This window comes from Populus euphratica, unplaced genomic scaffold (genome assembly GCF_000495115.2).
Source record: "Populus euphratica unplaced genomic scaffold, PopEup_1.0 scaffold20.1, whole genome shotgun sequence".
Taxonomy (NCBI): domain Eukaryota; kingdom Viridiplantae; phylum Streptophyta; class Magnoliopsida; order Malpighiales; family Salicaceae; genus Populus; species Populus euphratica.
Window position 1 is genome coordinate 2,574,509 of NW_011499854.1, and position 13,014 is coordinate 2,587,522.

The following is a 13,014-nucleotide window of genomic DNA, read 5'->3' on the forward strand; positions in this document are numbered from 1 at the left end:
TAATTAATTAATTAATATTTCCCTGCAGTTCAAGGTTCTTTTTTTTTTTGTTTTTTTTTATTTACGTGGATGTCCGGGCCAGCTTACGCGCACCACGACTAATCCCACGGTCCACTGGACATCTTGCAAGCCTCAGTGAACAGATTAGGCACCGCGGGGGTGACATGCATACTACACAGCAAGGAGCCAGCAGAACCAGGAAGGACACTACTCGCCAGCCTTACTCCCACTAGGACTCAAACCTGGGACTCAAACCGAAGTTTGAAAGAAAACGAGCAACGCAGTCCAAGGTTCTTGCTTTCTTCTTTCGGTGGCCATTTACACTACATAGAGTGTCACGCCCATTAGCACTAGATATATTTTGGGGCCATCACAGTCAAAAAGTATAAACCCAGATTTGGAGAATCATAGTGTGGTTTTATTGCTATCGATTCCCTAATCATGCAACCTTAATTAGCTGCCTCCTCCTACTCACTCGACACCTAAAAAGATAGTCTTGATTTGGATTTAATGATTTAAAGTTCTACTTTCCCTTCATCTTGTGCTTTTCTAATCCGTAATCACTCCGGCATTCCCCATCAGAAGTGATGTAATCACGGTCCATTATTTGTCTTCTTTTACCAGATATTGAAGCAAAACCATGAACTGTGAAGCTGATGGCTGTGCAACTTAAGAGCCATTAACTTGACACCTCACCTACTTTCCAATGAGTAAGAATCCCTCCAGTGAAATGTTAACGCAATCAATTTAATTTTTATTCAACTTCTTATCCTTTTCTTTTTCAATGTAGTATTTTTACTGCCCAGATTTCCCCATCTCATTTGTGATTTGATGTAAAATAAGAGTCAAGCATGATGGACTCCTGAAAAGAAGAGAGAGAAATCCCACATCGGAAGCAAAGAAATAATATGACACCATTATAACCCTCATTCAGCCGTCCGCTATTCAGCTGAGCCAAGTAACGAAGGCTTGTGACCCGAGTGGGAGCTTTAAGGTGATGGAACGTTGATTCAGCCCAGAAAGCTGGGTTTGGTTGAGCTGAAATCTGGCCTGCCCGTTTCAAGCCAGGAGTTGAACCATGGCATCCTAGTGAAGACTTGGGTGTCATGGCTTCTAGAGTGGAGGGCACAGCGTGAGGCTGGTTTCACAGAGCAGCGATCACCTCCTTCTCTTGGCAGTGAAAGGATAACAGGCCGTTGCTGTCCGGATCCATATGGCTTAATGAGCTGGTCTAATTGGACCATTACTTTTTTATTTTGTTCTCTCTTATATCTTTAAGTAAACCCTTTTCTTTTAATTCAGAAATTCGGTTCTTGTGAAATTTAGGTGCAACTTTTTGGGAGAAGTTAATTATTAAGGGTATTTAGTATTAGTACTATCCAATTAAATATATTTTCTCCTTTCTTTTATTTCAAAATAAGCACTAAATAATTTCGAATTTCTACCTCACCAATCATTATTCATAATTTAAGTATTTTTCTCACCTTTCATTAGCATTAATAAATTATTATACAGTCTTGCAAATTATTTTAATGACCTTGTACCAAATGCTTTACTTATTGCGTTCAAACCTCTTGGGCATGTTTGGAAGAAAAGGAGAGCAAACAAATATGAAGATTTTAAGAGGGGAAAACGACAATATGCCTCGAGCTTTAATGGATTTTAAAAGGAAACACACTAATTCACCATTTAATGGATCAAACTGTGACACGTCAGTCCACCATTTGACGACCCTAATTAGGTCACGTATCAAGCAACCAAAAAGATTCCTTTGTCAACAAATCATAAACTAATGAAAGTGGCTCCATCTTTGACCATGTAAAGTGCTAGAAAAAGGCTGTAATTATCATAAATGCAATTAAGCTTTGCCCACCTTTTTTTTTTTTTTTGTTCTTCCTTTTCGTTGTATAGAGATCGTGTGGTTTTGTGCTTCGAACCTCGCGTGTTTAAGAATATTTTAAAATAATGTTTTGGTATTTCTTGTGGTTTTGATGTTATAAAAATAATTATTTTATTATATTGATTGTTTTTTTATAAGTATCTATGTATTTTTAAAAAGTATTATGTATTATAATATCAAATATATTTAGGTATTGATTGTTTTTACTGTGTAAAAGCATTTTTAAAGAAATTTAAATTTTTTTCTTTAATTTTATTATATTTTTAAATTATTTTAATATATTGATATATTTTTAAGTTAAAAAAATATCATTATTCAATTAACACTTAGATTCCGTTTAAAAATATAGTTGTGGTTACTTTTTAAAACATTTTTTATTTAGAAATATATCAAAATGATATTTTTTTTATTTTTAAAAATTTATTTTTGATATTAACTTATTAAAATAATATAAAATTATAAAAAAATATTAATTTAAAATAAAAATAATTTATTTTTTAAAAAATAATTGTAAAATACAAAAGATAAACATGACGTTAAACCCCAACACGGGAACTGGAAAGAACTATTTCTATCTTTCAGGACAACATAGGGAAAATAATATCCTACTTTCTTTGTCGGGAAGAATACGTGAAGTTGCCTGTGTTCTTTCTTGGAGATAGCCATGAATTTTGTGAGCCATTCCTTGAAAGGAGGTTTCTTTACACAGCAAAAAAGACAAGAAAGGTAGCGTAGGATGTGAACTCTTTGTTTCTTCGTTAATGGCCATCTTGGCATTGATTGCGATGATCTTTCTCGCCATGAACATGAAAGATGGTATTTTTTATCTCGTGAAAGAGAGAATGGTGGGACTCATTACCTCTTGTAGAAAGCAAAAGGGTGATCTAAAGTCATTGTCTTGCATCATCTTCCCATTTTATCAAATATCTTCTGGTTCACACACGAACCAATTCTCATGGCATATCATTTTCAGATCTTTCTAGCAATTATTACCCAATTAAGTAAACAAAACAGAACCCCGTGATGCAACTTGTCATTAGCATGGAGAGCTAATTCTTGAGATGTTGAAATCAATTGCTCTCCTCCTATTCGACAAAAATGGCATAATTAAAAACATTTTAGTAACTTGGTTGCAATCATTAACAACCTTGATGTAGCTCTTAGAAGAGAATAATTGTGTTTCTCAGCATTCATGGATCTGATTAGAGCTATGTTTGTTCTCGTGGTGTAATGTATTTTACTCTAATTATATATTTAAAAATACTTAGTTAATCATTTTATATCATAATTCTACTGCATAGATCTCATTGAGTTTTTTTTTTTAAATATTGATTAAAAAAACTATAATTTGCAGATTTTACTGAACTTATTATTTTCAATTATAATCATAATTAATTCCATAATTAAGGATCTATCTTGATCGTATATATAGATGAAATTCGTCAATTATATCTTAAATTGATGCTTTCAATAGGGTAACTCAAGAGTGATTAATAGTCAAAATCAAAATAATAATATAAGATAATGATGTACTTTGAAGAAGATCTCATCTTGGTTTCTTCATGAAAATCATAGTGCTGGCCATCTTTCAATTATAGAACACAAAATAGGGAAAATATCTTGAATTTGAGTCTTGCTCTTGTCACATTAAGAAATTATTTCTATTAGAATTAATCTATAACTCGTACGAGCACATAATTAACTTTGAGATATTATTTTCCTACAATTTATTAGTTTGTTGTAAATTATTTTTCAAGACAAAAAAAATCTCAACACCACGATTTTAATTTTTTATAACTTGAATATAAATAACTTGACAAGAGTAAAATTGCAAATAATCCCACAAAAATAATCTAAGCTTCTTTCCATGAGATGTTTAAATATATATTTTGGAATGAATCGGGGTGAAATAGCAATCACCTCAAAAGGTGAAGGTTTCTAACCTATGCCCTGGAACACAAGTATTCTACTGTTGATTTTGACAAAAAAAATGAGAACCTTCCTTCATCCATGAACTTTCGTGAAATTTCTTAGAAGTTCATGGAAGGAAGGTTTCTATATATATATGTATGTATGTATGAATGTATGTATATAATTCCACAACTAGGATGCATTTACGTGACAAAGGCGATTTTTTTTTCTTGTTCATTAAACTTTTCCAGAAATTCAAAACAATAATATTCATTACCAAATGCCCATTACATATATATGTAGCATTATGGTTGTCAATAATATTATCCATAATTATATATAAAAACACAAATTTTATAGAAATTGTTTTATTAATTCGAATACTCTTAAATAATTTTAAAACACTATTTTATGGCCTTTAAGTTGTTTAAATGATTATTATACATTTATTCAATACATACATGTTACCTATATTTTTAATATAAGTTTTCAAACACGTGTTTTTACAACAACTATTCTTTTTACGTACCATAAACGCATTAAAAAAGAATATTTGTTTTAAGTGTACATCAAGGCACCATATAAACTCTTTTTTTCTCAAACCACCGAGGAAAAATGCTTATTTATTTATTTATTCACGCAATCTATACATTATAAATTTAATTTTTATAGTTAATTCAGTACTCGACAGAAATAAGGCTACATTGCTTGACAATCTCTCTATTATTTTTTAAAAGGGCCTTCTATCATTTACATAATATTATTGAGTTATTGAAAATAAAATCTTTGAATGTTTTATTTTTTTAGATTTTAAGTTGTGGATATTATAAAAATATCATATTTTCTAATCCATTAAGATATGATTTTTTTTTTTAAATAGAACATATTTCTTTGAATTATTCTTCATATCCCTAAAATTATTCTTTCTATTTTTTATGTAGATTAAAATCCCTTTTCCTATCAACAACGACAACAACAAAAGGCATAGCTGAAAGGGCATTTCGTAAATAAGAAAAAGACAGGGTACAAGATTTTTATTTTATGTATCCAATTTCCACGATGCCCATAAGAACAACGTTTGGGATAATAGAGCAGCAATTACAACTGCAACTACAACCTAACCAACCGATTTTCAGCCACGCTTTCTTAGAAAAATCTCTAATTTAACGGCTCTTATTTTCACTCACCCTCTCTCTCGGCCCTCAACAACTCCTCCATAGAACCCCATTAGCCTCCATTTTGTCATCTTAGATATATTCCTCATAGTCTTCCACCCCTCTCTAATCCTAGCATTTTCTCTTTGATTCTCTCTTTCTTCTTCTACTTTTTCTTTTTCTCCTCTCATGTGAGGCGTGTTGCTGCTGCTTTGGATTCCCACAAAGACAACAACTAGTTGCCAAAGACTCTAAAAAGTCTCTTTTTTTCTTCTTCCTTTTCTGTCACCAACATAATAATAATAATAATATTGACCATAACCATGTGTGCAAAGGATGCAGAGCAAGAAATAGAGAACCCAATTGACAATAATAGTAATAGCAACAAGATGCAATCTTGGCCTTTGCATTGTGACCTCTTGCAAACCCGGATGGAGAATTTTGATCAAGACTCTTCTTTGATTTGTTCTAGTGGTGGGATCAGTGTTGCCAACTCTTATCCTGTAAGAATCCTTCTTTCTTTTCCTTAGTTGGGTTCTTCTTCTTCTTCTTCTTTTTTGTGTTCTGTATTCTGCCCGTTTTTTGTTGGAATTGATTTACTGTTTTCCAAAGTTGGGATGTTTTTTGGTGTTTTTGTCCGTGCATGTTTGTGTTCTGAATTATGTTATTTCCTTTGAAGACGTGTTTGGTGAGAATTGAGTTGTTGACTTTATGTTATCAGTTCATTAATGCCATGCTAACTTGATTTTTGTTGATGAATTTGTATGTCTTTTTTTCTCCCACCCTAGCTGTTGAAGCTCTTGATGATCCATATTTAGAGTTGCTTTCTAATTTCCTTTTCCTTGTTTGCTCTAAAAGGTTTCAGACTTTTAGCTGGTTGTGTAATAATGAAATTGTTACTGGTTCATGGTATCCATATTTAGTGTTGCTTTCTAATTTCCTTTTCCTTATTTGCTCTAAAAAGCTTCCGACTTTTAGCTGGTTGTTTAATTATGAAATTGTTGCTGGTTCATGGATTTTGTGGGCTTTTGGAGATATGTGGATACAATATTTTTTCTGCCTTGATTCTCTGCAGTCTGCACTAAAAATTTTCTTGTTTGTTGCTTCAATGAGCTAGTTACAGTACTATGACTCTAATTTATTTTTTTCACCACCTGCATGGTACTGCTTGCTTTGGTAAATAATTTCTCTTCAATTTTATTCCCTTGACTTATTTACTATTTTTCTTGGACTCGTAGTTATCATGGACAGATAGATAGATAGATAGATGGTGAAAGAGAGTGAATCAAAGAACAGGGCTCGTTGTAAATCGTTAATCCTGGTTGAACTTTTATTTTTATAGTATCTTGTAAATTGAACGTAGGAACCCTGTCTTGATTCTTAATCATTAACCATTTCATGCCTTTCTATGTCCATAATCTCACTTCTGTTATTTAGAGGTCTTGAATTTGCACTTAATCAGAAGTATTATTACAATCCCATATTACTCTCTCTTTGGTGGTGATTACCCTAGACTTGTTATCATCCTTGTTTAGCCTTCTGTGGAATATTTATCTTCATCACTATCTGTTCTTCTGCAATCTCATTTAGTTTTATTTGTTTGTGGTTGCTCTTTCAGCTGGAAAGCATCTGCGAGGATCGAGTGGTCACAGAAAGGAAACAGAATCTTCTAACAGATTTTTTCCCCACCCTTCGCTCAGGAGAATGGTCTGATATTGGTGGTCGGCCTTACATGGAAGACACACACATTTGCATCAGTGACTTGGCTAAGAAGTTTGGCTCCAATTTGCTCATCAGTGAGCATGCTATTTCTTTCTATGGTGTAAGTTATTGTCCAATCTGTTGTTTATCTGCTATTTTAGCTGCTAATGAGTCTTATGTTTTTCTGTTGTTTTGGTCCTTGTCAAGCATTATATTTTTACTTGTGCTTTCTGTTCGGTAGTGAAAATAAAAATAAAAATCATGGCTTTTGGTCTTCTAGCTTATATGGTAGAAATATTTTAGGACGAGGGCTTCTTTCGCTTCATGATTACCAAACTTCGTTGTGGTATACCTTTATAGAGTACCAGGTTGACTTGGAGGACAATGAAGTTGTCTTGATCTCACTTTTCTCTCTTTGAACTTATAATGAAGATAGCACTTTTTAGTCTAAAATCTAATCAAAGCTTATCACTTCAAATTAATTTAATCTGAGCATCACTTTAGACTTGAAAATCTGAAGGTGCCACTGTTTTCAATTAGTATGCTTAAAACCTGTGCTTTATATCCTGTATTCTGCCATCATAATTGTGTCTAAAGTAATGCTATAGAAGCATCAAGTCCACAAATTGAGAGTGTCTATCAACTTAAGCACTCCCCTGTAACTACAACGAGGCAAAAGGGACTTGAAGCTTCCTGTGGTTAATGAGTCTTGATAGCAATGTTTCCTATATTTAAAGATGTTATGCATTCTGAATAAGGACATCATTCATCAACACTTTCACTCTTTTAGTTGTGCTAGATACTTTAAACTAGAGGGTTATTATCTATACAGGAAAGCAATCATCACCATTTTGATATTTTAAGCATGCAAAACTGACGGTATTAATTTGAGGCTGATGTGGAGCCATTAGCATGACTGGAACCCTTCTTTGGGGTTAATGATCAGATGTTGGTCATGTTTTAAGGATTAGAAACTACCCATTTATAACACAATTTTTGGGAGCATGGATGAGATTTCCTTTTCCTAGTGGATGAGATTTCCTTTTTTACCCATAAATCTTTAGAAAAATAATGCCAACAAGCATACACAAAGCAATAATAAATGGGACTTTTTCATTCTTATTTTGAAAATTACATATACTTTGGAAAACAGGTATTTGATGGGCATGGAGGAGAGAGTGCAGCACATTTTGTCTGTGAACATTTACCAAAAGTCATTGTTGAGGATGCTGATTTCCCTGTAAAACTTGAGAAAGTGGTCGCAAGGTCATTCATTGAGACTGATGCTGCATTTGAAAAGTCATGCTCCCTTGAGTCAGCCCGTTCTTCTGGCACTACTGCACTTACTGCAATGATATTTGGGAGGTGAGTGCTTCCTATCCTATTTAGCGATCAGTCATCTCCTTCCTGTGGTTTATTCAGGACTTTCTAGTTCACGCCATCCCTTTTGTTTAGTCTATTTCTGACTTCCAAGATCATCCTGTCCTGACCCAATTATATAGCTTTCTGACCTTTCATAAAGATCTGCAATGAGACCTGAGATCTTAACTTGTTAGGAATTGCTCCAAACATTTAGTAATATCATATATTGGCATTCCATTATGTCTTTTGATAAAGTGCATTGCTTGATAAAAAAATGTTTTCATCTTGGACAGGTCATTACTTGTGGCAAATGCTGGTGATTGTCGGGCAGTATTATCACGAGGTGGAATAGCTAAGGAAATGTCAGAGGATCACAGACCTTGCTGCATTAAAGAAAGGACTAGAATTGAGTCCTTAGGTGGATTCATTGATGATGGTTATCTAAATGGTCAGTTAGGTGTTACCCGTGCATTAGGTGATTGGCATCTCGAAGGAATGAAGAAAACAGGTGACAAAAGCGGCCCATTAAGTGCTGAACCAGAACTTAAATTGGTTACGTTGACCAAGGAAGATGAGTTTTTGATAATCGGAAGTGATGGAATATGGGATGTATACTCAAACCAAAATGCAGTAGATTTTGTTAGGAAGAGACTTCAAGAGCACAATGATGTGAAGCGGTGCTGCAGAGAAATGGTCGGGGAAGCAATAAAACGGGAAGCAACCGACAACTTGACTGTTGTAATTGTTAGCTTTCACCTGGAGCCACCACCACCGGTGGTGGTACAGAGGACAAGATTCAGGCGGAGCATTTCCGCCGAGGGACTTCGGAATCTCAAATGCTTGCTAGAAGGTAATGCTTAAAATCTTTCGATAAAGTTTTCCCCGGTAACGAAGGGTAGAACCTGTCAAATAACAGTACATAGCTACACTGGTTGTTCTCAAGTTTTATTTGTGTATATTGTATATAAATTCGTTGGCAAAGAGAAACTGCTTTTTTCTTCCCTCGTATCATTCTTCCTTCATTAATAGGAGTCTTTATACATTTTCCTTTCTTCCTTCTTATTGTCTGCTAGGTTCCATAGGTATCAAGCCAAAATTGTTCTAAATAATGGATATTTGTATGTTTAAGGCAGGGATTGATTTGCTGCAAAAGTAAGCATGCCTTTTAACTGCAAGATTTTACCTCTCGAGTATGCTTTTTAGTTGTTTTACATTAGATAGATACTAAAGAATTCTTAAGTTTTACATTACATTAACAGCAGAATATTAATGCATACTGTACGCAATTTCTCGGTTTTCATATGTTGCATGTACAATTGTTTTAAAATTTCGATTGTCATATATATAGTTTCAAACTTTTGATGCTTGGTACCGGTATATAAAAAAAAAAACCACACCAAACTAAAACGGAAGGATGAATACCAGACACACATAATAGTATCCACTGCAACAGTTCAATTATCATTTTGTTATTCACCCTGAAAAATCAATGGCTTGGTGTTGGCATGATTCAATATTTTTGCAAGTTTGATTGATTATTATCAGATTGATAGGGAATAGAATTGTTTTTTCTGTTTTTTAAGCACAATAGGATGATTAAATTATTTTCAAAAGAAAAATTTTTAAAGCTAGCGTCCAGAGATGTTTTTCTACTTTTTAAAATATAGTAAAATAACAATTAGTTTCAAAAACAAAATTTTTAAAATTATTTTTTAACTTGTTTTTTTTATTATTATTAAATTGAATGAAAATAATTTGATATTTTAATAAATATAAAATATTTTGTTAGACAAAAAGTGGTTGGTACTTGTAGCTTTCTGGCGGTATATGTTTTTCAGTTTAAAAGAATTCACTTCTGTCTTGTTATTAAAATAATTATGATGTCTTCTTCCTTGGAAGGTGATGTAAGGTGATGTATGGTAATGGTGATGAAATGGTTTGTTATTAATGGTGATTTTTTTTTATTTTTTGTTGTCACCTTGAAACTTGTGTTGACCATTTAAAATTTTAAAAATGTTCACTTATTTATTAAAATTTTAACTTTAATTTTTATTTTTTATTTTCAATTATTTTTCTTTGCTTCTTTGTAAAATCTTTATTTATTTTTAATTTTAACATTTAATTCTAGTATGTGACAATTTTTTTTAATTTCATTTTTATTCTTTTAATATAATATTTGATTAGTTGAGAATTAGATATCATAATTTTTTTCATGTATGGTACTTTCATTCTAATGACCTAAATCACAAGTTTGAAAAATTAATATGGGTTGATATTATTTATTTATGGATTGGTATCATTTAATAATTTTTTTAAATGAGCTTTATGTTTTACTTTGTATTTGTCTATAGAATTATTCTAATTTCATAACCTTACATTGATTTGGCTTTTGACTCTTAATACTCGAGTTATAAATTATTCATATTAATTCAAATTGTTAATTTTTTTTCTATGAAGTTATCCAATCTTGTCCCTTCATATTTAATTGGCTTAATAATTAAGAAGCATCATTTTTTTTTATTTAGCAATTTTTCCCCGGTTATCATAATTATTTTTTTATTTGTTTTGAGTGCTACTATTATCTATTTTTTTAATCTAATTTAAATAAATTTCTTTTTTTTTAGAATGGTTGCAGCATTTTAATACCATTTTTTATGAATAAAAATAATTCAGTCACAACAGTGTAGCTTCCATGTCTAATGATTCTTATTTTTGCAAATTAAAAGGATGACATCTCAAAGTTTATTCTCACCACAAGCAGGACATTTTGACTTGGAAGCTTCCAAAACTGCCCAACACAAATTCCAACAAGACAAACTAGTATCATAACTCATTGTGTCACTAGTTTGGTTCCTATATCCTCTGCCTTCACCACATGAAGTGGTGGCATGTTTGATAACAGTCTATTCTAAGCAGGTTCGTAAATTACAGTGGTTCTTTTATTTCCAACAATCAATTTACTTACCAACCTCGTTTAGGAAATCTGTTATTGGTGTGACTTTTCTATCGTTCTTAGATAAATTGCTGTAAAACATGTTTTGCTGGCTGGAACTCCTGACAATAGAGCTCAAATCACTCAGAAATGATGCTTGAGAGTTCTTGCACTTTAGTCTTCTTAATGCCCAGCAATTATGCTACAATAAATGGGAAAACGCTCGCTAAAAAAACCAAAGAGTTTGTAGCTACGAGGTACTCTTGCATGAGCAAAGGGGGTGAGGTCTGAGGTTGAGTTTCGTTTTTATCATTTTTCTTCTTCTTCTTCTTTTTGATAAGCCAAAGTAGATCAATAGAAGAAACCATGAAAGCAAAAGAAGCAGAGCACTGGCTCCCAAACAGAAAAGGTGAAGACACTGAACATAAACTAGAACAACAGAGAAATGACAGGGCAAGGTAGCTAAAAAATATACTTGTATCCTTCCATGTGAACCTGCTGCGTGCGACAGCCATGGTATTACCTCAGGACATGGCTATTTATATCATAGACTACGATCTATCGAGGACCCACAGTGACATCCCCAGTGAACATCAAAGCCAAAACTTTGGAAGTTCTGTGCACATGTTACGGATACGGAAGTTTTAAATGTGAAGTTGGAAAATTATTGATTATTGGATCCTAAGAAGATGAGATTGTTGGATTATATAATAAAATTGTGTGTTTAGTATTTTTTAAATAAATAAACTCATGTATGTTAGTTAAAAAAAAATTGCTTCTAAAAACAATTTAGTTATTTTATTGTACTTTATTTAAGAATAATTCAGCCATTTCACTATATTAAAAAATAAAAAAAATAAAAAACATACATATCCCACACTCAGTTTTATAATGACCAATAAATCTTACAAAAAGATCCAATTACCTCCTATAATAGTAAAATCATTGACATTTTTAGAAAGTATAAAATGGTAATTACACTATTTGCGGGAATAGTGATTTATCTCTAAGAATAGAAAGAATTTTTTTAGCTATTTCTTATGATAAATAGATCATGGAGAGATTATATTGCCAAAGAAAGAAATCTTTCCTAAAACAATAAAAAAAAACATTAGGTATATAATAATTTTTTCCGATCCTTTTTACCACCAATATGGGATTTTTTTTTTTTAGTTACAAAATATCTCTCACGCATTAAGTTCTTTAAAAAAATAGTTTTCACATCCATTCATTAATTAAAAAAAAAAACGTATTAAAGAGTACAAGCCTCCAAGCATACGACAAGTTCATTTTTTAATTACTACGGCGTATTCAACATGGAAAAACTTTTAAAACAACGTTAATGTTGTATTTTTTTTTAGAACATGGTACCGTGGATCCTAACGATTAATCAGGCAAACGTGCTGTAATTCATCAATGCATTATATGATCAACAATAATGTTAGCAATAAAATATTAATATCATTAGCATTGTTTAAAAAAAAAGGAGCCAGGTGAAAAATAATTTATAAGAATTCCCCCACCAATTATTTCTTACAGCTAGTTCAAAGTAATTAGTCTTTTTTTTTTCCCTCGTCTGTTGAGAACGATGGACTAGCTTTTCCAACATTTCTTCATTTTTTTCGAGCTGTAAAGAAGATTCTTTGAGCCTAAAGTTTACAGCATGAGACAGAAGTCTCAAGTGTTTACGCACCAATTCCACTGCTCAATAAGGCATTGATCTCTCCGATTATATTAACAGGTCTTCCATCAAACATGGACGAGAGTGTCTTCTCGCAAAGTTTCTTCAGCTCCCTGGTTTTAGCAAGAGCTGCTTCCTGCAATTGAAACACCAACAATTCAGTTTGTTTCCAAAAACAAAACTCCACTGCTAACTTTAATTTTCCTTTCTAAAGAATTTTCACCCAAGAAAACGATTTGAGTGCATCTGAGAGTCTTTTTTAAAAAAACAAATCCAAGGTAAAATCAAGAGGTTCAGTACAGTTATCCAAAGACCGTTCACCAAATATATGCACCAGGATCATATTTTTTCATTATCGTGAAAGTAAACTAGA

The 13,014-nt window shown here is 32.4% G+C and overlaps 2 protein-coding genes across 4 annotated transcripts in view; one reads left to right on the plus strand and one right to left on the minus strand.

Moving 5' to 3' along the window:
* Window positions 1-4,899: 4,899 nt before the first annotated feature.
* On the plus strand, window positions 4,900-11,530 carry LOC105122700 (probable protein phosphatase 2C 27). Of its 3 annotated transcripts, XR_841735.1 has the most exons (6): window positions 4,900-5,468; window positions 6,584-6,787; window positions 7,820-8,031; window positions 8,322-8,878; window positions 10,755-10,944; window positions 11,045-11,530. XR_841735.1 is itself a non-coding variant. In XM_011021960.1 (5 exons), exons 1-5 carry the CDS (start codon window positions 5,289-5,291, stop codon window positions 10,757-10,759), a joined length of 1,158 nt encoding a protein of 385 aa, XP_011020262.1. In that variant the 5' UTR covers window positions 4,900-5,288; the 3' UTR covers window positions 10,760-11,073. The 3 variants fall into 3 exon arrangements, 2 of the variants coding, with proteins under 2 accessions (XP_011020262.1, XP_011020261.1); XM_011021960.1 differs by having other exon boundaries at window positions 10,755-11,073; XM_011021959.1 differs by lacking the exons at window positions 10,755-10,944; window positions 11,045-11,530 and adding an exon at window positions 9,158-9,350.
* Window positions 11,531-12,401: 871 nt separating this feature from the next.
* Window positions 12,402-13,014, minus strand: part of LOC105122701 (CDK5RAP3-like protein) — a 6,455-nt gene continuing 5,842 nt past the window's right edge. Inside the window, exon 10 of the mRNA XM_011021962.1 lies at window positions 12,402-12,777. Within this exon, the coding sequence (XP_011020264.1) occupies window positions 12,646-12,777 (132 nt within the window). The 3' untranslated portion in view covers window positions 12,402-12,645. The remainder of the gene's footprint in view (window positions 12,778-13,014) is intronic.